At 53.9% G+C, this 24,042-nt stretch overlaps 1 protein-coding gene across 1 annotated transcript in view; it reads right to left on the reverse strand.

Annotated features, from left to right (window-relative positions):
- Positions 1-6,582: 6,582 nt before the first annotated feature.
- GAS6 (growth arrest-specific 6) overlaps positions 6,583-24,042 on the reverse strand; it is a gene marked incomplete at its 5' end in the record, with an annotated part of 46,240 nt that continues 28,780 nt past the window's right edge. Inside the window, 9 exons of the mRNA XM_005877688.2 lie at positions 6,583-7,149; positions 8,207-8,435; positions 10,290-10,462; positions 14,233-14,401; positions 15,608-15,772; positions 17,884-18,073; positions 18,403-18,521; positions 20,323-20,444; positions 21,231-21,353. Coding sequence (XP_005877750.1) covers positions 6,995-7,149; positions 8,207-8,435; positions 10,290-10,462; positions 14,233-14,401; positions 15,608-15,772; positions 17,884-18,073; positions 18,403-18,521; positions 20,323-20,444; positions 21,231-21,353 — 1,445 coding nt within the window. The remainder of the gene's footprint in view (positions 7,150-8,206; positions 8,436-10,289; positions 10,463-14,232; positions 14,402-15,607; positions 15,773-17,883; positions 18,074-18,402; positions 18,522-20,322; positions 20,445-21,230; positions 21,354-24,042) is intronic.

Raw genomic sequence — 24,042 nt, forward strand, 5'->3', positions numbered from 1 at the left:
CTGACCACAGGAGCAGAAGGAAGTCCAGGGGAGCATGGCCCTCACTCAATCAGCAGCTTCTTAAGTGGCAATAGTTATCTATGCAAATATTTCCCTTTTCCATTTTCTAAAACCTTTAAATCAATGAACATTGACACATCATTTTCACCCAAAGCCTGCAGTTTACGTTAAGGTTCACTTTTGGTCTGTACACTCTGTGGGTTTGGGCAAATGTATAATGACACCCATCCACCTTGTGGTGTGATGGGAATGTTACAGTGTCATGCAGAACATTTTCACTCCCCTAATAATCCTTTGTGTTTCACCAATTCATCCCTCCCTCCCTCTCCCCTAACCGCTGGCAACCACTGATCTTTTTACTGTCTCTGTAGTTTTGCCTTTTCCAGAATGTCATGTAGTTGGAATCACAGAGTACACAGCCTTTCAGATTACCTAAGGTTCTTTCACCTAGTGATAGGCATTTAAGGTTCCTCCATGTCAGTGGTTGGCAAACTCATTAGTCAACAGAGCCAAATAACAACAGTACTTCTTCAAAATAGACTCGCCCAGGCCGAAAACCGACTTCTGCGCATGGGCCACAAAGTTTCAATTGCACTGTACATGCGCGCCCGCACATGGTATTTTGTGGAAGAGCCACACTCAAGGGGCCAAAAAGCCGCATGTGGCTCGGGAGCCGCAGTTTGCCGACCACGGCTCCATGTTGTTACATAGCTTGATAGCTCCTTTCTTTTTAGTACTAATGATATTCCATTGTCCAGATGTGCCACAGTTTATCCACTCACCCACTGAAGGGCATCTCAGTTGCTTCCAAGTTTGGGCAATTAAGAATAAAGCTGCTATAGGCATCCATGTGCAGGTTTTTCTCTGGACATAATTTTCGACTCCTTTGGGTAAATATTAAGGAGCGTGATTGCTGGATCACAGGGTGAGAGGATGTTTAGTTTTGTGAGAAACCACCAGCTGTCTCCTGAAGTGGCTGTAGCATTTTGCATTCCCACCAGCAGCGAACGAGAGTGCTTGAGGGCTCCGAATTCGGTGTTGCCAGTGTTCGGGATTTCCGTTATTCCGGTAGGTGTTCAGTGGTCGCCTGTTGTTTTCATTTGCATTTCCCCAATGACATAGGAGGTGGAGCATTTTTTCATGTGTTGATTTCTCATCTGCATATTTTGTTTGGTGAGGTATCTGTTAGGTTCTTTGGCCCATTTCTTTAGCTGTGTTGCTTGTTTTCTTATTGTTGAGTTTTAAGAGTTCTTTGTGTATTTGGGGTAACCGTCCTTTATCAGATACTATTGTGTCCTTTGCACATATTTTCTCCTAGTCTGTGGCTTGTCCTTTCACTTTCTTAATAGTGCTTTTTGCAGAGCAGACGTTTTAACTTTAATGAAGTCCAGCTCATCAATTCTTTCTTTCATGGATCATGCCTCTGGTGTTGTATCTGAAAAGTTATCGCCACATCCAAGGTCATCTAGATTTTCTTCTATGTCATCTTCTAGGAGTTTTATGGGTTTTGTGTGTGTTTATTGATATATTGAGGTCTGTGGTCCATTTTGAGTTAATTTTTGTGAGGGGTATAAGGCCTGTGTCGAGATTCATTTTTTTTTTTTGCATGTGGATGGATGTCCAGTTGTTCCAGCACCATTTGTTGAAAAGACTGTCTTTGCTCCATTGTATTGTCTTTGCACCTTTGTCAGAGATTAATTGGCTGTATTTATGTGGGTCTATTTTTGGAGTTTCTATCCTGTCTGTTCTTTTTTTAAAAAAATTATTCTCTGGGCCACTTTTTAATAATTTTTAAGATTGGCTCTAGCAAGAGGAAGGGAGAGGGAGGGAGAGAGAGAAACATTGAATGGCTGCCTCCTACATGCCCCTCAACCAGAGGTCAAAGTCACAACCTGGTTATGTGCCCTGACTGGGAATCAAACCTGCCACCCTTAGGTGCATGGGATGACCTTCCTACCAACTGAGCCACACTGGCCAGGGCTAGTTGTCTATTCTGTTGGTAATACTGGGCTGTATTGATTACTGTTGCTTTATAGTAAGTCTTGAAGTCATCAGTCTTCCAACTTTGTTCTTGATTTTTTTGTTTTTTGTTCTTGAAATTCTTTTTTGTTTGTTTGTTGTTGTTAATACTCACCCAAGGATATTTTTCCATTGCTTTTAGATAGAGTGGGAGGGAGGGAGAGTGGGCAGAAGAGAGGGAGTGAGAGAGGGGGAGAAACATCGACATGAGAGAGACACTGATGGGTTGCCTTCCACACATGCCCTGACTGGGGCCAGGGATCGAACCTGCAACCCAGGTACATGCACTTGACTGGGAATTGAATCCTCAACCCTTCAGTGTAAAGGCCGATGCTCTAATCAGTGAGCATACTGGCCAGGGTGAAATTCTTGATTTTACCATAGCCCAATTTTAAAATATTTTCCCTTATCATTAAGGCATTTTGTGTGTTATTTAAAAAATACTTATCGGCCTTGGACAGGTAGTTCAGTTGGTTAGAGCATCGTCCTGATACATGAAGGTTATAGGTTCGATCCCTGGTCAGGGCACATACAAGAATCAACCAATGAATGCATAAATAAGTGGGATAACAAAAATTGATGTTTCTCTCTCTCTCTCCCCCTCCCCCTCCCTGCTTTCCTTCCTCTCTTTCTAAAATCAATGAATTAAAAATAAATAAATATTCCTCTGCCCTAGTCATGAAAATATTCTATCAGAGAGATTAGTAAATTTTTCTGCAAAAGGCCAGATAGTGTTTTAGGTTCTGAGGGTCAGTAGGTGTGTAGCAACTACTCAACTCTGCCATTTTGGTACAAAAAAGCTGTAAATAATAGTAAATTAATTAGTGTGACTGTGTGCCAATAAAGCTTTATTAATAAAAACAAGGGAGGAGCACATTGGGCCCACAGGCTATAGTTACACATTACTTTTAGGCTTAAATATATACTAGTACTCTACCTAGAGTTCACTTTCTGGGTTATATGAGGTAGGGGTCAAATTTCCTTTTTCTAAAATGCAATAGTTTTCAACAGGGATGATTTTTCACCCAGGGGACATCTGACAATATCTGGAGACATTTTTGATCGTCATAAGTGTGTGTGTGTGTGTGTGTATGTGTGCGCTTTCGGTGGTGGTGGTGGGGGGGGTGTACTACTCATATCTAATGTGTAGTTGGCAAGGATGCTATTAAATGACCCAAATGCACAGAATAGCCCTCCACACAAAAAGGCATTCTCAATAAATAGTATCCTATAAACAAACACAAAGAACAAAAATAAATAAAATTATTACTGCTTTTCTCTTTAAAAAAAACTTTGAAATTAACTCAGACAATAAATGTGTCAATAGCATAATCCACTCCCTACTCTCTCTCCACACATTCAATCAAATCATCTACTTTCTTTTTCCAGAGCTCACACTCAGAATCCTCCCAGCTCCTCCTCCATAGCTCACACTCAGAACCCTCCAAACTCCAACTCCATAGCTCACATACAGAACCCTCCCAGCTCCATCTCCACAGCTCACACCCAGAACCCTCCCAGCTCCATCTCCACAGCTCACACCCAGAACCCTCCCAGCTCCTCCTCCATAGCTCATACCCAGAACCCTCCCAGCTCCATCTCCACAGCTCACACCCAGAACCCTCCCAGCTCCTCCTCCATAGCTCATACCCAGAACCCTCCCAGCTCCTCCTCCATAACTCACACCCAGAACCCTCCCAGCTCCATCTCCACAGTGCACACTCAGAACCCTCCCAGCTCCTCCTCCACAGCTCACACCTAGAATCCTCCCAGCTCCATGTCCATAACTCACACTCAGAACCCTCCCAGCTCCGTCTCCACAGTGCACACTCAGAATTCTCCCAGCTTCATCACCATAGCTCACACCCAGAACCCTCCCAGCTCCTTGTCACAGCCCACCATCGGAGGATATGGGACTCTCTGTCACAGCCTCCTCTGCAGCCTGGCCCTGCCTGGGCTGGAGCGTGGCAAGGACGCCGACCTGGCTGGCACAGCTGGGGAATGTGTTGCAGCATTTGGCTCTGTGCTTGCTATAGCTTTTTCTTGGCAGTAGTTAGGATAACCTCTGGCAGCCAGTGGAAGGCGAAGGAAGCCACGCCAGGGAACCTAGGTGTGTCTAGCTCTCCCTGGACAGAGGATGAACCCAAAGTAGTCAGAAAGCCTCTAAGATGCTGGTCTCTGTTGTGTGTCCCTGTGGGGGTTCCAGAGTGTCCAAGCCCAGAGCTCAGTGTGTGTCCTTCCTGGTCTTGGCCCTTCTGGCCTTCTCGGGAGAATTGGGGCTGGCGGGAGGAGACTCCTAGCCGGCCAGGAGAGCATTCCTCAAGAACATTCCAGAGTCGCCTCCACAGTGGACAAAAATCAGAGAACACCACGGGGAATGCTGCAGTGACAGGGCTGAGAAACGGATGAGGCCCCCGAAGTGGCTTTGGGCTCTCGTAGCTGCAGGAGGTGGAGCTATGCATCCCACGCTTCTCAGAGCGGTGCTCAGCTGGCTCCGGGGCCATCCGGGTTGGGGTGAGACCTCCTGCTTCTTGAGCAGAGGGCGTCCCTGCCTGAGTCCTCCTGTTCAACGCCAGAGTCCTCAGGAACTGGGCTCTCGTGCCCCAGATGGACAGCCCGAGGCTATGTGCTACAGCTCCAAGCCCTGGCCTGTGCAGCTCAGCCCACCCAGGCCACCTGCCCGGCCCAAAGCCAGCACCCGGTGCCTGGACTTGGGGTCCACTTATAGTGTGAGCCGGCACACACATCCACCTGGGCCACAGACCGAGTGTGGGGAGACCCCAGAGCTGGGAGAAGAGGCTGGTGAGGACCCTCCTTCCACAAGGACCGTGGCTGGTGCTGGGTATTCCACGAGGACACGGTGGGTTGAAGTGGCTCAGGGACGGCCTGCCACGTGCTCTCTGCGTCTTTTATTTCTCATGCACCGATGTGGAAAACTACCCGAAGAACCTCTTAGACGAGTTTTCTGAAGTCCCGAGTCAACAAAACTTCCAACCAGATGCTGCGTAAAGGATGCAGCCAGCACAGCCTGAGCGAGCTGTGCCCCTGATGGTGGGGCAGGTGGACCTGGTGCCTGACATACACGTGGGGTTGTAGGACGGGCCGGGAAGCAGAAATGTGGGTTCGAGCCAGCAGGAACCCCAAAGACACAGGTGAGTGTGCGAAGGACCCATGGCGACCCTCAGTGGAGTGGACCCTGGCTACTCGGGCCAGCCCTGTCGGGATCTGGGGGCCTACACACCTCTGCCTTCGTGTGTCCTTGCCAAGTCACCCTTGTACCTTCATGCCTCAGTCTGGTCCTCTGAGGTGAACTTGGCCCAGGAGGTCCCTCGGGATGGGTGTCTGTGCTTGCCAACTCCTTCCAGTGACACGGGGACCCCTGCCCCTTCAAGGGGGAGCCAGGCCTCTGGTGAAAGGGACTATTGCTCCCCGCCACGTGGTGCACTCGGGGTCACCCACCTGGCCCACCCAGCCAGGCGGGGCCTCGCATGCAGTCCTCGAGGCCCCTGCCCTCTACTCGGAAAGCCAGAGGGGCGTTGCTCCTCCTCAGTGGGCCACACCCGGTGCGTTTCAGTCATTATTTAGCGGTGGGTGGATTCTTCATGCTCCATCCTCCCTCCCGAACCCTGCTTATCTCCGTGACTTATGAACTCATGCTCAGCAGCCAGGAGGACGCAAAGACACCGACACCTAAGCCGCCTGATTCTGCGCTGGGCTAATGCGGCGTTTGGGGGTTAACTCCATCAAGGTGGAATGACGGAGCCATGGGACACTGCTGCCATCTGAGGAAAGAGGTCTGAAAGGAACCACACCCAAACCTGCCCGACTGCCTCCGACCACACACTGGGGGTTGGTATTAAAAATAAAGAAGAAACTCAGTCTTCGAGTGCAGCCCCCACCAGATGCCGAAAGCTTCTCTGGGACCCTCTGCTTGAACATCACTGTGATGGCGCCCCCGGCTGTGGGGCACGGGCTCCCTCCCCGACCGTCACGTCAGGCACAGCATGAACATGTCCCACTGTACTCTCCCAGGTCAGGACCGCAGGCCGCAGTGGCCCCCGCTGTGTGTGGGGGCGCTCCCGGCGCCCACGTGTGTTTCCCCACAGCTGGTGTTGTCATGGCCCCTCGCTCTCCTGGGGTCAGTGTGAGGACTGTCTGCTCCACCCCCTTACGGACCAGGAGCACCAGGAGCGAGGCCCAGGGGGAGCCCAATGCGGGGCCCACCTCCTGGTTCCGTTCCAGCTGTTCACGGCCTCAGAGAAGATGTGGGGCTGAGGGGCCGACCCTGCGCTTCCATTGACCCCACTGCCCCGCTCAGGAGGGCGTCCGGGGCCAGCCGCCCCCTTCCCCAGGGAGGTGGCTCATCTCTCTTACAGAGCCCAGCTCCCCCTGGGCCTGGAGCTCAGGTGGGCGCTGGGGGGATGCCGGCAAGTGGGCAGAGGTGAGGTCCCTGCACGAGGCCCCCCTTGGCCTCAGACCCTCGGCACAAGTCCTTCCTTCCGTCATTTCACCCCGAGCTGTTGAGCACTGATGTTGCAAGGAGCAGAGACTGCCAACACAGAGTTAAAAAGGTTTCTGTAAATAGTTTATTTCCCCATACTTTTAGGTCAGAAAGAAGCATTTGGTAATAAAAATAACAGAGAATTATGTTCCTGGGTCCCCTCGGGCCTGTGCGGGCCCCCTGCCTCCACCCTCAGGCCGGCTCCTCAGAGCCCAGCCTCACACAGGGCGCTCTGGGGGTCGGGGTGTGCTTCTGGGTCATTACATTAGTCTTCTCAACTATTTACACATATATTACAAGGTAAAGAAGGTCTCAAAAGAAACTCGGCTCGCGAGGAGGATTCAGTGTTTCGGGGAGCTGCTCGCGGGGCGGGGCGGGGCGGGCTGGGGCGACTGCCGCCTTCCCTTCTGGCTTGTTTTGAAAAGAAAGCGCGAGGAGTGCTCCGTGGCCGCTCCTCCTGCAGCAGCGGTCACTCTAGGGGCTGGCCGGCTTGACCGGGGGGCAGGAGTGTGACGTGATGTCGCTGTGCTTGTAGGCGGCCTCGTCCAGGTCCAGCGCCTTCTGGTTGACCTCTAGCGTCATGCAGCCGCGGTAGAAAGCCGTGACTGGCGCTGAGGTCACCGGCACATCTAGGCCAGCGGGGAAAGAACAAACACCGTCTTAGGAGGCTGGGCTCCCCACCCTGGCGTCCCCGCTGCAGCGCTCACTGGTGGGGCCCTCTCAGTCCCGGCCTTTCTCTCAAGGGCACTGACTCCAGAACATCACCCTCCCTTGTATGTGCCCACAGGCAAGCACTGACCATCTGCCAGCCAGGCTCTGGCAAGAAACCCTCCTTTGCCCCACAAGGAAGTGCAAACAGATAGTCAAGTCAGTTAAATAAATATTATCTTCTTGGCCCGAATGAATCATTCATGCTGCAGGGCCGCCGGGCCCTCTCTCACCCTCTTCAAAGCTTTGTTTATGAAAACTAAATGGGAATTTGTGTCTGGTAGCCAAGACCGAAATCCTGCTATGCCCAGCAAGTGAAGACCTGCGGGGCCACGGGAGCACGTGGAGACTGGCTTACACATCATCAGCACCTGGCCCTCGTCTGCCTTTTTACCACTTTGCCCTGATCACTCAGCTCATGGCAGGCCCCATGGGCAAGGACACTCTCCATCTGATCAGAAACAGGTCCAGCCTGGCCTGTAGGCGGCAGCTGTGCACTGCCTTCCCCTCTCGGCCCCCCTGCCCGACTCAGGAGGGGCTGGTGATTACTCGGCTCACTGCTGCAACAGCTGGGCACCAGGCCTCAGGGGGAAGCCGGCCTGGGGCACTGGGCACCTGGCTCCAGCCTGCTCCAGGTCAGCTGGGCCTTCCCATGGGCCTTGGCTGGAGCCACTGTCTGACGCATGCCCAGCTGTTTGCTTCTGGAGGACGCAGGGGAGGGGGGGCAGGTTCAGGCTGATGCTTGTTCCCAGGGACATGTTCTCAATCTCAACCGATAAGCTGCTAGGCTGGTGTTGATGAACATGAATGCTCACAATGCCAGCCAATAAACCTACCTGTGTTCTCTCTTGCTCTAAAAAAAAAAAAAGTGCATCTCAGTGTAGAAACTCCTAGGCTCAGTTTGGGGCAAGCGAGTCGGGGGTGGTCAGAACAGCCAGTGCCCCCACCTCCGAGCCTGCAGCCCACAGGGAGCCCTACCTGGCAGTCCCCCGACGAAGGTGAGCAGAGGGTCCTGCAGGCGCCTCCCGAGGACGGCCAACCTCTCCTGCAGCTCCACGGGGCTCACTTCAGTCTGGCCTTTGGTGCCGTCAACAGCCAGGGTGGCCCCTCCCTTCGTCACAGAGATGGTCACCACATGCTCTTGGCTGTCACAGACCTTGATCTCCATCAGGGCGAGGGTGACATTCTCCACAGCCAAGATGACCAGCTGCAGGGCAGAAGCACACCTGAGCACCCAGGGGTGGGGGTGGGGGGGCAGCCCGGCAACAACCCAGTGTGCCCTGTCCTGGGCTGGAGGCCCGCTGGCCTTCCCCACGCCCTGCGCCCTCCGTGGGGGCAGGGGTCTCCTGCGGCCGGGAGGCATCACAGGAAGCCACCGGCACAGAACAGCGAGGGTGGGCAGCAAACATGAACAACCCAGCAGGCAGCGGGGCTCTGCAGTCTGGGGTGCTCATGGCGGGCAGGACACGCCTCTGACAACACAGGCCAGAAACACTGACAACACAGAACAGAAACACACTCTATGATGCGGGTCACAAACACACTCTATGATTCGGGTCAGAAACACACTATGATGTGGGTCAGAAACACACTCTATAACACAGGTCAGAAACACACTCTATAACACGGGTCAGAAACACACTCTATGATGCGGGTCAGAAACACACTCTATAACACGGGTCAGAAACACACTATGATGTGGGTCAGAAACATACTCTATGACGCAGGTCAGAAACACACTCTATGATGTGGGTCAGAAACACACTCTATGACACGGGTCAGAAACACCCTCTATGACACGGGTCAGAAACACACTCTGACAGAAGAAACCCTCGATAGCACAGGCAGTCTTGCCCTCTCCACCCCGCCTGGGTGGTCACCACAGCTGTTTATTGCAAACACCAGGGACTGGTGTGAACATGCACCTGCGCCATGGTGGTGGTGAGTGCGTCTGGGCGTAAACCGAACCGGTCAGTGCCTAGTCCTGGTCAGCAGAAGAGCCTGACTGCCTTTAAGGCATTCATGTTCATCAACCCGCACCCCTGAGGGTCAGCAACGTTCCCTGCTTTGGACAGATACGAGGGGATAAAACCTACTTCCAGGCCTCTCAGCTGTTCTCTAAGAAAATAGTCAGCCCCAAGACCAGAGATAGCTGGCTTAGCATCGAGGGACAGTAGGGAGTGGTGGAGTCTGCGTTAAAGTGGACAGGGCAGGCTGTGTGGAGGGGCAGCTGTACTCAGAGCTCTGTTATAGTGTGCTCCTGACCCATGGTATAGAGTGTGCTCCTGACCCACGGTATGGAGTGTGTTTCTGACCCATGTTATAGAGTGTGTTCCTGACCCATGTTATGGAGTGTGTTCCTGACCCACGGTATGGAGTGTGTTCCTGACCCATGTTATAGAGTGTGTTTCTGACCCATGGTATACAGTGTGTTCCTGACCCATGGTATAGAGTGTGTTCCTGACCCATGGTATGGAGTGTGTTCCTGACCCATGGTATACAGTGTGTTTCTGGCCCGTGTTATCAGAGGTATGTTCTGCAGCATGAGCCCTCCAGGCCGCAGGGCCCGGCTGCCTGCTGGGATGTTTATGTTTGCCGCCCGCCCTTGCTGTTCTGTGTTGGTGGCTTCCAGAGAATAATGTTCTTAGAGGGTTTGTGCATCTGACTTTTCAAGAGAAACTGGAAATCTGAATTTGTTAGTGAAATCACCTGATTTAAATATGAGCAACTAATTCAAATAGTTCTAAACCGCAGAGCTGGCAGCTGTATAGGCAGGAAGGTCGCCCCATCACACAACTGCCTCAAAGGCCCCTGGCCTCCCCAAGCCATGCAGTTTAGATGGACATCGTGTCAGGGGACCTATGTCAAGTGTCCCCAAGCCAAGTGTGGCTGGTTAGACTTGGTGAGAGACATGTGAGGGTGGGACAGAACTTCCAGGGCCAGGGGATGGGTGACCTGACCCCAGGAAGGGCGCTGGGGCCCTGAGGGTGGACAGCCCCAAGGGTTGCTTGCTGGACGCTGGGGCAGCCCCTCCACCCTGGGGGCCGATGGGGAGTGGTACCTGCTTTTTGAGCTTCTTGGTGGAGTGGTAGTCGACCAGGGCCACGGAGAGGGTGACAGTGTGGTTGTTACCCACCAGCGCGAACAGCACCCCCGTGTCGGTGGCGGGGCGGATCCGAGCCACAACCTCTATTTCCCAGGTTGTTTCCGTCCCAACGTCCGGCGATGTTCGTGCTGCAATGAAGGCGGCGCATCAAGAGGCCATACAGACGCGGGAGAGATGGGAGTGAGCAGAGAGCACCCGCAGTAGCCCCAGCCCTGCCTGGCGCTGCAGGAGCAGGTGGGGAGCCGACCAAGAGCTCAGTGCTGGGCTCTTAAGAAGCTGTCACTGTCTGAGCCAACAGCCCTCAGCTGCGAAGTGACAGGACAACTTGGGCACTTGATTCAGTCAAAAGGCACCAGGGCCACCGAGGACAGCTGCTTCCTTCCTGGCCATGCCAGTGCCCTGGTCTCCCGAACACCCCTGAGAGTGACCACAGACTGGACAGGCAGGCGTGCTGTGTGGGCCCTGGGCTCCCTCACGGTCTCTCCTGCAGGACTCGCCTCTTCCCCTGAACGTGTTGGAGGCCACAGCCCCAGTCCCACTGCATCTCAGCTGTGGCTTTCCGGCAGTTCTACAAGGTTGGCTGCACTTTGGAGAGTTCAAACTGCAATGCAAATATGAGCTGCCACGGGCATCATCCCAACAGACCATATACAATTGTGTATTCTGAGCTGCAGCTTTTTTACTATTCCCATGCCTTAGTGGAGTGATTTTTATTTAGATGCATCAGATGTCATATAGAAGTGATATGATATACCACATATGATGCATCTAAAGGAAATCTATACTAATAAAAGCATAATATGCTAATTAGACTGGACAGTCAAATGACCTTCCAGATGTCCTTCTGGACGACCTTCCGGACGAAACCGGGGCTGCGAGGGCCGAGCCCCTTGCATGAACTTTGTGCATCGGGCCTCTAGTATGTATATAATATGTCTATATCTTACACACACAGTTCCAAAAACCACATTTTGGTGGGAAGGGCTGGATTGTGGTTCTTGGAGGGCAAATACTACCCCATGTTTCCTTCTTATGTTTGAATCACCTGCTCATGAAGAAGCAAGAGAAAGCCTCTGCCCTCTTGTTTTTTCAGTGTTTCTATCTCATAGGAACTTGAAAATCCTGATGGAGGAGCATGTTCAGGCAGAATGACACTGAAGCAGTGCTGCACACGCTCGAGCTCAGGTGATCCGAGGGTGAATCGTGACGCTCTTTCTGTCTCCTCCCCACTGGACTGTGAGCTCCTCGAATTATCTGTGGGTCCCGTCCCTAAGTGGGATCCACTATGGTCCATTCTCAGTAACTGTCCATTGAATCGAATGCACACAGAATTTAAAAATAATTATAGATTTTATACACACGCGCGTGCGCACACACACACACTTTTCCTCTGTTGCCAAGTTTTCCCTTTAGTTGTGAAGGAAGCGAGAAGAGTGTTCTCTGGTGTGTGAGTTTCCCCTGTGATGGGGTTTGGGCCCACGGCTGGTTGTTGGAGCTGTTGAGGGCACCAGTGCCTCAGCCCTCCTCGGGAACTGTCCTCAGGCACTGGCTTCTCGGACCTCGAGACCTAGCGAGTCCACACAGACTTTGAACTACTGCCGAGTGAAAGAAAGAGTACGGAACCTGATTTCCCAATGAGTCCTTCTGTTATAAAGTGGACACTAATGGTACAGCTCAAGACTCATTAAAAATGCATAGATTCTGAATACCGTTTGCACTTCGCTGTCACAGAACTTACAGATCAAACCACACAGCAAAGAGGGTAAGCAGACCGGGCCATGTACTGTCATGGGAACGTTTGCAGCCACTGGAGGTTATGCCTGTGACGTCTCTGTTACACCATGAAAAATGTTTATAATTTAAGTGAAAAAAGAATTAAGTGTTTTATATTATAGGATTTGATGTTAAACATTGTACCTCGCTTTGTATGTATAAAGATGAAGACTAAAGGAATCATGTATGTATTATATTAGGATGTACAATTAGGAGTGAATGGTTCTTTTTTTCCAAAATACCTTTAATGACATAGTAATGCTCTGATCATTAAAGCGAAGATACAAGGGGGCTGGTGATACAGGGTCCTGAGAGGATGGCCTGTCTTGCTAAGGAGGGAGGAGCATTCTCACCTCCTCCAAGGTGGATGGGCCCTCCTTGAACTCAGAGGCCCCGCTGCGTGCTGGAGGTGATGTGTGGAGATGAGGTCTGAAGGAGGGAGCATGCTGCTGGCCCTGGGCTGAGGAGCAGGTGAAAGACCGAGTGTGGAAGTTTAACTACAAAAGGCCCAGGGTTTAGGAACAGGGAGGGGCTGGGGCACCCCAGTGGGACTCTTGCAAGGTGGGAATGAGAGGCCGGGCAAAGCCAGAAATGGCCCCAGGAGAGATGGTGTTGCAGTGATGCTGGGACCCTGGGCAGCGGTGGGCTGTGGAAAAGGGAGCATGAGGAATTCCCACAGAGCCTGCCTGGACCAGGGTGCGGGCCAGGAGCCAGAGAGACGCAGGAAGCACCCGTAAGAGCCATCACACAGAGAAGGCTCTGGACAGGGTGCCCTGCGGGCTCCAGGGGGCAGTGAACCCACCGGAAGAGAGTGCACAATTCTGTGAGTGTGTATTTTCCTGGGCCAGGATGCGTGGCTCTCCTAGCATTCCCAAGCTCAGAGCCACTCAGGCCTCTGAGCCCAGGCACGGTGACGATCGAGGGCTCCAACTGGGGTATGCTCGAGAAACAAAGGTTGATTTTAAACCTATCTAAGAAGATTAGGGAAAACCTTGTGAGTATGGAAGCAAACCACGGAGTTGCTTAGCCATCCACCACCATCCAAATCACTCACGCCACATCCTCAGAACAGTGTTTCTATCATCAGGTAATCGATAACGTGACTTGGGATGTGAATTCATTTCCTGTAAAGTTTATGTTTAGGGGAACGCTCACTTGTCAGCATGTTAGGATCATTTGTTCTTACTGTAAATTGTCACTCACTTGATAATAATAAAGGGAAAGAGGTAGCTGTGTTGCGTTTTGTTTTAAGAAATTGGGCCCTGCTTTACAGAAGCCAGGAGGGCCTCTGGGCCCACCCTCTGCAGCTACCCTCACTTCCTGGACTGAGTTACTGATGAAGGAGGGATTCCCAGCTGACCTCAGCCCCACCCCTCACCATCCCCACCATCCCCACACAGCTCAGTGTGTGCCAATGGCATCAGGGCCCCGCCCACCACTCCTGCCTGCCTCTGTCTGCCCCATCTCCCGCCTTCTTCCCATTGTGCAGTATTGCACAGAGCGTCACCTCCCTTTCATGGTGCTTTCTGTCTCCAGGTGTAAAAGGAAAGCTCCTTGGCTGCTTTCAACACTGGCTTGGGAGCCTCAATTCTTTTGGGGGTGACAGCCTTCTGGGCAGTGTCTGGGCCGGGGCCACCGGCTTCTAGTCATCCTCCCCCCGTTCTCCTCTTTCTTTAACACTTGGGCTCCCTGGAGTCCCCGAGTCAGCTGCACTGTGATGTTCAGATACCGCCCCCTTTGAATGCCTCGTGAGTCACTGGAGATGGCAATGCCAAGTACACTTCTGGGAGCTTCTCCATCCACTTGGACAAACCCAAGCTTGTCTCGTCTCAGAGCTCTCTGCAAAGGCCCTCTTAGAGCCCTCTCGTCCTCGCCAGCCTCCCCAGCTCAGCCACCACGCACCAGCGGGGGTGGGGGGGGGGCTCTTCTCTCCGCCTGCCATTTCTTCCTCACGGGCTAACTCAAAACAGGCCTGGGAGGTGGGGCCTGCGTCCCCTGCCTCCAGCCGCACAGCCCATGGTGGGCCCGGCTTGCCCCCGACACTGCCATCCCAGGTAGGAGGCTGTCCCTTGGTTTTCCATTGCCTAGCGTCTATCGGCTTCCCCACCTAGGAGCCCAGACTTACCATAGTCGAGGCTGTAGAAAGCAAACCCACTGCCCGGGTAGAAGGAGCCTTTCTCGGTCACAGAGAAGCACTGCATCTTCGTGTTCATTTTCACTGTTTCTTGGATGGTGGTGTCTTCGCCGTTCATCAAGTTCCAGCTCCTCATGCAGCCATCCAGGCGGGGGTTTATCTGGAAAGACAGAGAAATCCAGTGGCTTCCTCACAGCCACCGTCTCCCAGACACCACGAGGAGAGAACACATGGAGGGTGCCACCCTCGTCAGATGAGCGGGGCACCCTCTGGCTCAGGCCCGTGAAAATCGGCTGCAAGATGACCAAACCCTACTTGTGGAGGCTGTTTACTTCACAAAGGGGCGCTGTCCTCGACAAATGACTCACTGTAGAACCCCTCTGAGCGTGGCACACACGGTGGGCCCTCTTTCCCTGCCGTCCGAGAACGCGAATCGTGTCGTGAACCCCACCTGCTCTGTCTGCATCGGCGTCCCCACTTATCAAACAGAGTAGGGAGCACTGGCCACTAGCTGAAAGGATGTGGGGTGAGGCAGCACTTATACCACAGTTGTGCCTGCTCTTCTTACCCGGCACCTGAAAAGCACCCACGGATATAAGTCCCGGGGCCGGGAATACTGATTCCAGCCCGGCCACCCACTTTGTAGATGGTTTGGAGCAAATCAGGGCACCTCAGCTTTGGTCTGTAGAATGAGGAGGCATAAGGGATGTAACTGGTAACTGTGGGAGGGAAGCCCTGGAATGGGGCTGGTCCTGGAGGCCGTGGGTAGGACAGGACGTCCCTCCCCTCCCCTCTGGAGGGAAGATAGTGCTAATACCACCCACTATGCAGAACACCAACTCATGACTCATATCTGGTGTGGAAACCATCGTCACAGTGCCAAAGACTCTGGCCCCGGACATCAGCATGCTGGGAGAGGGAGAAGCACAGATGAGGGGCGAAGGCACGTGGTGCGGGGAGCGGTGGGAAGGGCAGGACTCTACACCTGACCAGTACTGACTGTCCCGTTAGGCCTTTTCCCCTATGAAGATTCTGGCAAGGTCAACAACCCAAATGTTCTTAGGAATTGTCCGAAAAAGCGGATTGCTCTTTTCGTTAAAGAATAATTTCATTGTGTTTTTATCTCCACTGCAAAATTGACATTTTTGTTATCAACTCAGATGAAAGCTCACATGAGTCTCATAGGAAGTGATGGTTGAGACAGATGCTATCTGTTCCACCTGCTGCTTGTTCACTTCTGGGAAAACTTGACCTTTCTCCGGTCCTTCGCCCAACCTAGTTAACCCTAAGCACAGGGCGGCTCACAGTAACCCTTGTCTTCAGCCCGACCCCAGGCCCCGACCCCAAGGGCGAGTGCCATACTTACAGGCTGGACGAGGTCTTTCTCCTTGAAGGGAATGCCTCCCACGGTGAGGTTGAGGTGGTACAGGCCCCTGACCTGCTGAAACAGATCCCCGGCCACCACGATCTTCATCACGGCATCCTTGTTCACCTTGATGACCAGACTCTGCTCCAGCTCCTCAATGGAGACCTGGGGAAACCAGCTATGAGAGTGGGAGTGTGCCGTCTGAGGGGCACCGACCTCGGGGGACCACGCTCATCACCACCCAGGACCACAAGACACCCCACCTCAGGATGACATGCCCATTACCCACACCTCCTCCTGGCCTCCGTGTGCCCACACAGCCTCCATGTGGTCGGTGGTGTGGCTCAGGTCTGATGGGCTCCCTCCCAGCACTGCTACCCATCCCCCACTCCCTGCCCATCCTCTCCCTGCAAGGGAGCCCATTTGAAGCCATTTTTCTCATCCAGTGTCTCTGAGCACTTCCCTAAACCTCAGCCAGGGAGTGGGAACTGTGGCTGACATGACACCCCACTGGGTCAGCCCTGATGTCACCACCCCACTGGGTCAGCTCTGATGTCATCACCCCACTGGGTCAGCCCTGATGTCACTGGGCCAGCCCTGATGTCACCACCCCACTGGGTCAGCCCTGATGTCACCACCCCACTGGGCCAGCCCTGATGTCACCACCCCACTGGGTCAGCTCTGATGTCATCACCCCACTGGGCCAGCCCTGATGTCACTGGGCCAGCCCTAGTGTCACCACCCCACTGGGTCAGCCCTGATGTCACCACTCCACTAAGGCCAGCCCTGACATCACTGCGCCCCCATTTTGGTCCTTCTTATTCTTAGCTGTGCACCACTGAAGGCAGGAAAACACATTTTATTTCTAAATCTCCAACACTTATCTCAGAACATGGCATCCACTACTAGATGCTAAATGAACATATGAGTTCATTCTAAGACTTTTCATTCTTTTCTACTTTCTGTGTAGAAAATATTTTAAAACCTATCCCTCTATATACATGTATCTCCCAGAAATCTAAGTTTCCTCTTTGGCTAATGTGGAGAAACATTTAGGTACTTGGGTCTGAGTTTGGTCAAAAGAGCGTGGTGTCTGTGTGTGGGGTGCCGTGGGGGCAGGGACTGGTTGGAAACTGTGGGCAGATTGGAAAGAAATCGTCCCTGAGCTGACCCTGCTCCTCAAGGACCAGCTCCTTCTTAGGGTGATGGTACCTCTGTCGACCGACTGGCCATGCTGGCCCCAATTCCTCACCTGGGCACCGTCCCCAGCCACCCAGGACCCCTCACGCCCACAGCCATGGAGGGAACACCTGCTTCAACCCGTGTTGAAGGCGGCTTCCTTCCAGATCTATTGTTTTATCTGCAGCGTTGCCGCTTTGGAGATACTTGCACTTTAAGAGGTTAGGAGAGAAGGAACTAAGTAGTACTTGACAGGATGGAAATATTAGCAAACATCTAAGTGTTTTCATTCACAGAGGCTGGGCGACTTTTCCATTTTATCTCCACTTGTAAAGGAAAAGAGAACGTTTTCCTCATTTCTCGTTCAAGTGTTTACTTTTCAAGGCCCACTTCCAACTATGGAGCCTCTGAACTGTTAGAGGGAGCCTGTGGCACCCCAGGCTGCTTTGCTCCGGGCGTGGGAGGCAGGACAAGGCAGAGTGCTCCAAAGCCAACATCTGGTGGGACAGCTGCCTCCAGGTCAGGTCTCAGCAGGACTTTCTCCATAAAGAGGCACCCAAGGGTGATTTCAGCAGGAACAGGGCAGACACCAGAAGCCAGAGCCCGGGATGGTGTCAGTGTGTCCATCTGAGCCTGCCTTAAGCTGAAAGGTGAGCTCCTGGAGCCTGAACAGGCCACATGGAGACAGAGCAGGTGCCTGGACCCTGACCAGGGTTTCTCAGTTGTAACACTATTAACAGTCTGAACCGGAGGGTTCGCTGCAGTGGGGCATTCTGTGTGCTGCAGGGTATCTAGCAACCTCCCTGGCCTTGGCCCAGTGCCAGGGCCCCCTACCCACAAACTGTGTCTCCAGATACAGACACATGCCCCCTGGTGGGATTGCCCTGCTGGAAGTCATGGCTCTCGAGGTGGGAGCCATGCTCTGATCACATGATGAGACAATGCTCCATCAGACTTCAAGTTTTGGGGGGCCAGAGGGCCTATCCTGCCAGGTGCAGTACCCACCAACTGTTGAGTGTGTGAGAGAATGAGTAACTGCGGGGCCTCATCCCAGGAGACCCAGGCTGGCCCAGGAGGGGTCTTGGGGCTATGCTCACCGTCTGCCACATGCCGTGGTTGATGATGGGCCCGCTGCTGGTGACGCGGCCAACGCCATGGTAGCGGAGTTGCAGCTCCAGCCGCCCGGCCCGCAGGCCCAGGACGATCCAGTTGCTGCCTTGATGGCCTCCAGCAAAGAAGAGGATGCCTTCGGGGTCAAAGGTCCTGAAGTCGAACTCGGCCACCAATCTGAGCACGGCACCGAGACACAGTGGTTAGATGCAGGCCGGTGAGAGCTCAGACTGGCCCCAGCAAGAGAAACAGGAAAGCAGGCCCGTGTCCCATGGCAACCCCTGCCAAGCCCCCACAGGCACCCGGGGCAGAGCGCCTACGGGACGTGTCTTGCTGGCGCTGACCCAGAGCCCAGCATGAAATCCGCACTGTGGCTGAGTCTGTGCCCAGACCGAGCTGATAGCCAGGGGAGCCAGGACCATTCTAGGTGTCACCCTGGGAACATGGGGAGCGGAGCCATCAGCCAGCCGTTTCCCAGGGGCCTGTTGGGTAAGCCACCTTCTCACCTCGTGGGCTGCAACCTTTTGAAGCGCAGTCTGATCACTGGTGTCCCACTGAACATGCGGCCCAGGTACAAGGACTTCACGCTTTTGGCCACATTGAAAGGCACACAGGGCAGAATGTCCTGTGAGAACGGGAGCGCGTCAGGCAGGGGCATGCCCTGGTTCAGCCCCTCTTCTGGCTCTGAAGGGCCTGCCAGGACGCAGGCCCAGTCCTCTGTGTCCTGCCACTCACCCCGCCCAGTGAGGGCCCTGGCACACACACAGGTAGTGCTTGGCGTCAGGGCTCGATTCCTGCTAAAACCCCTCAAGATTCTGTGAGAGCCCACCTTCCATGTGGGGCTCCCAGGTGAGGCTGGACCCAGTCTCCCCAGAAGCCTCGGGCTCCTGTGCTCCCAGCGGGATCCCCTAGAGCACTTCTCCCTGCTATGCCACTGTCACCTTCCCTGCCAGTGTTCCTTTCCCTCTTGTTTTTTTAAAAGTATGAAATATGTCAAACCTACACAAAGTATAGGGAATCATAAAAAGCAACTACAAAATATTGTAAAATCAATAAAATATGGAGGCTTGGAGGCTGGTGTTTCTGGATAGTTGCCATCCACTAACATTGGTTTCCTGATGCAGTGGTTCTCAACCTTCCTAATGCCGCGACCCTTCAGTACAGTTCCTCATGTTGTGGTGACCCCCCAACCATAAAATTATTTTTGTTGCTACTTCACAACTGTAATTTTGCTACTGTTATGAATCGTAATGTAAATATCTGATATGCAGGATGTATTTTCATTGTTCTCGACCCACATGTTGAGAACCGCTAGGGGCAATGGTTAAAACGTTAGCGTTCTGGTCGCTGGAAAGCGTTTGTATGCTTTCGTTGATTAGTCAGACCATTTTCTAGGTTTTGTGTTACTTGTCTGGGCATGCGTTTCATTTTTTTGAGGAATTCTTCATAGATAATGATATGGTAATTGTGATTTAAAAAAAATCATCAGTTGAGCAGTATTTGGAGACTCGAGCTTCCCTGAAGCTCATCTTGACCAGGTTGCATGAGTCAGGTGTGCTTTGTTATTCCCGTTGTTCCTCTGATTACTGGAGGCTGCTCTACAGTGCAGCTTCTCCCTGCCAGAGGGACACTGCGGCGTGAGCCCGAGGGGGTGGTCAGGGGCCAGCCAGAGTCAGGAGGCACTGACCGCACATCCAAGGAACCTGAGTCAGGAGCTCAGAGGGCACACCTGGGGAACCTCAGAGTCAGGAGGCTCAGAGGGCACACCTGGGGAACCTCAGAGTCAGGAGGCTCAGAGGGCACACCTGGGGAACCTCAGAGTCAGGAGGCTCAGAGCGCACACCTGGGGAACCTCAGAGTCAGGAGGCATAGATGGCACACCTGGGGAACCTGTGGGGCAAGGATACATCATTTCCATGCCAGCGATGCACACTGAAGATCCACACCACCTGGTCCGTGGTGGTGTAGGGAGCTGCTGTAGCGATCCCATAGATCAGCGGTTCTCAACCTGTGGGTCGCTTGCAACCCCTTTGGCAGTTGAACGACCCTTTCACAGGGTCGCCTAAGACCATCCTGCATATCAGATATTTACATTACGATTCATAACAGTAGCAACACTACAGTTATGAAGTAGCAATGAAAATAATTTTATGGTTGGGTCACAACATGAGGAACTGTATTTAAAGGGCCAGAAGGTTGAGAACCACTGCCATAGATACAACCAAACCCCTGGGGTGGGACAAGCATGTCTTCCACCCTACATCTCTCCACGTAGCCCCAAGCACACCAGGCCTTTCAGCAAAAGGCCACCAGCTTCTAAAGGGCCAAAAAAAAAAAAAAAAAAGAAAAAAAGAAAGAAGAGCCTGCTTGGACAGCCCAGTCAATTGAGGGCAAGGCCGCGCATCCTGGCTACAGGTGGGTGCTACCTCGCAGGTGTTCATGTCCCGGGACAGCTTGAGGCCCCCGCGTCCGTTGCAGTGGCAGGTGTAGGTCCCCGGGGAGTTGACGCAGGCCTGCTCACAGCGCCCCTCCGTACACTCGTCCACATCTGTTGGCCACAAGGGAAACGTCCTCACCTCACTTTGTGCAATCGCACATGCTTGCTCTCTGATCACATCCATGGCGTGTTCACTGTGACTTGGGAGGCACTCACCTCCAAGCCCCAACTCCCAGAGGCCCCACCCTGGCCTCCCAACTCCTGCTCAGCACCAGGCCCGCAGCCCCAGCGTCCGACCTGCTCTTTCCTAGGGGAGCAGTTACTGTACGAAGTGAGGGAGGATGTTAGGATAAGTGAAGCCTACCACGCACTCCCAGGTCAGCAAACAATCTCGTCTGTACGACGCTTGGCTTGAAGGTTCTGGGGCAGGTTTGTGCCATGGACAGTAATCCCTGGAGTGTTTGGGGGTCTCGAGAGTGGATCTGGGTGCTGGAGGAGGATGCAGGGGCTGGGACCACCCTATCATCCCCCTCAAGTTTTGGGCAGCTGCCAGGGCACCAGGCAAGAAGCTGGGGAGAGAGAACATCTCTCTGAGCTCCCCGAGGACATGTCTGGGCTCAGCAGGGAAGTGAGAGCTCACAGGCCTGACCCCAAATACAGCTGGTTGAGTGGAGGCTGGAGAGAAGCCCCAGGGAGCCGCAGGAGCACAGGCATGGCCTTGTGTTGTTTATCTCTGTGTCTGTGGCATGTTGGAGAAGGTGCCCAGCTGCATCAAGAAGCCCATGTGTGTGGTGCACACATGTGTGGTGTGCGTACATACAGTGCACATGTTTACATACGTGCAGTGCATGCATGTGTATGTATGTGTGTGGTGCCTGCAGCGGCTGGGATGGGTACCTCGGCAGGCCTTCTCCTGGGAACTGAATGCGTAGCCCTCGTCGCACAGGCAGGAGTAGGAGCCGGGCAGGTTCTTGCAGCGTGCCTCCCCGCAGGCATCCGCATCTGCACATTCATCTATGTCTGCAAAACAACCCAGAGGACCACAGCTGTGTCCAGATTGACTGGGAGGATGCAGTCGGCCTAGGCCGCCAGTGGTGAGCCAGGAATGTACTGCCGCCCTGCTGGCAGGCTGACAACAGGCCCCTGAGAGCACCCTAGTCCCAGGTTCTGCTGGTCCTGACCCTGCCCTCTTCTTCTTCCCCCTCCCCCGCTTCCTGCCTGTCCCCTTCTTTCCATCCACTGGACTTTTCAGCTCTAGGCCCAGGAGCGGGGACTGAGGATGGAGGGACTTTCTGATCAGGGTCCCGACCGAAAAGGTCCATTTCAGACACTGGAGAGAACACTGCTTGGCCAGAGGTGTGCACAGAATTGTTGTTTAATTCAAATAATTGCAGCACAGGAAGGTAAAAGAGCACCCGCTGGGGGCCTTTTGAGCTGCAGTCCCACCCTGCATCCCTGGAGCCCTTGCTTCCCCCTGGGAACCCTGGACTCATCTCCACCACCAGGGACGGCCTCCACGCTCCGCACACTGGGCTCTGTCTTTTGGAAATCAAACCCCAGTAATGACACATCACCAAGGCTCTGTCCTGATATTTCCACCCACTCTGCCACTGTGGCAACCCGAAACCCTGCTGTGAAAAACCCATTCCCTTCAGCAACAGAAGGAATATCTAGAAAGTGTTGGTTCTAGAAAATGTGACTATTTCAAATAACATGTGATTCCTCCTATGGCTACATAAAGCCCTCTATTACAAAGCTTCCCAACTATTCCCAATTTCTTTACAAGGATAGTTTACCAACAAACACAGGCTTTCAAACATGAACACTGTCAGACAAGCCTGTCAAACTCAAAGGCTAACACGGGCCAAATAAATGAGGCATGTGGCCCACAGCCCGTGGCCCGCGAGTTCGACATGCTTGCTGTAAGACCTTGCTCACAGATGTAAGAATGAGCCAACACCAACAGCGCGCGTTCCCCAAGAGAAAGTGTGTAAAACAGCCGGTTCTCCTGTGTCAGTATGGATCTGTGGTGACGCTTCTGAACCTGTATTTCATTTCAGGAGCCAGGCTGGCCAACCCCACATCGGGGAGCTTAGAAACCTGGCTTCCCCTCAGCAAGTGCATGGTGGGTGCAGACTGGCACCAGCTGCCCCAGGGACACGGGCAGAGCCCCCGGGAGTGGGGAGGAGACGGCTCTTCTGGGTGAGCACCCCGTGTACACTTGCGCTGCCCCGTCCCAGTGCTGGAGCAGCCGCCCAGCACCAAGGATGGCTGGTCGGGCAAACTCTGACCATAGCAGATACTATCCTCCTGGCCGCTCCAGGATGCCCTGCACAGGGTCCTCAGGCCCTAGCTACCCCAGAGCCCCTGGAGGCCCTGCTCCACCTGGATGGCCCACCCCCAACCTTCTGACTCGGGTGGCAGGGAGGACCCGAGTGGCGGCATTTTCCCACGTTCCAGAGCTGCTGGCCTGGGACACCCTTGGGGACCAGCGTCAGAGCAGCACCAGGGAAGGGCCTGGAGTGGGACTTTCTCTCCTGGCAGGAGTCTGTCCTTGCCACAGCCCAGCAGCCCCAGCACTGGGCCATCTCTTCCCCACAAGAAACAGCAGATGGAACCCCGAATCCCACTGTGTCCATCATGACCCCCAGTCACCTCACTTTCTTCTCCCAGAGCAACTGCGTTGCTGCAGAGCCTCCTTCAATGCGGCTGGTGGAGCTGGGGGCCCAGGCCACGCCCGACCCCCATCCTTGCAGCCTCCATGACCTTAGCCCCCCTCCCCTCCTTCCTCCTCAGTCCTCCTGACACTTTGCCCATTGAAGATGCCACTGCCCGACGATTAATCACAGTGTGGCGACCCAGGAAAGCTGAACGCGGGCAGGCAGGCGGATGGTGTTGGCACTGAGCACATAAAGCCCAAGCCCAAGCCCAATGTGTGCATTGTGGCCAAGGGGCCCACAGGTGCCAACCCCCCTCTTCCCAGGGGGCCCTCATCTGCTTCTCTCCTTAGGAGAGGGGCCGGCCCACTCACCTGCCCGGCCACATGGCCTGAGGCTGCCCAGTCCCTGTTTGCAGCCAAGGAGAGATGGTGGAGAGTCTGAGCCCTGAACTCACCAACCCAGTGCCCGTTTTTCTCATGCTTCCCAGGGAAAGTGCTTGAAACAGGGGTTCAGGGGACCCCTCCACCTCTTCCTCCCCCCCAGCATACAAGGAGGACGTGATGAAAAGTCCAGTATCTCCCATGGTCCTCATTCCCCAAAGCGCCTTGTGCCTAGGTCTGGTGTCCCAAGGTCCCAAAAGAAATGGCCAGCAGAAGGGAGCTGTGTGAGGGCCTGTATCTGCAGGCACAACCTGAGGCCTGGCTACCAGGTGGGGTTCCTGCCATCACACTGATTACTAATCAGTCATGGGACGGAGAGTGCCTTTCGGCCCCCTGACTCGGGCAGGTGCAGACCCCACCCTGCTGTCCTGCCCACACTCTGGCCACAGGATGCAGGGGTTCTCTCAGACCACTGTCTCCTCCTCAAGCTTCACAGACTTGGTGGGAGGTTGAAAGTAAACTAAAGATGTGGTCACTTGGGGTCTTTCCAGGAGGTTAAAGCAGGGCTTCCCTCTGCAGTGCACAGCGTCACTGCCTGGGGCATCTAAAGAGCCCAGTAGTGAGCCTCACCCTGGAACCTGGCGATGAGTGTGGGCAGCCCCAGACCCT

This window comes from Myotis brandtii, unplaced genomic scaffold (assembly GCF_000412655.1).
Source record: "Myotis brandtii unplaced genomic scaffold, ASM41265v1 scaffold528, whole genome shotgun sequence".
Classification (NCBI taxonomy): domain Eukaryota; kingdom Metazoa; phylum Chordata; class Mammalia; order Chiroptera; family Vespertilionidae; genus Myotis; species Myotis brandtii.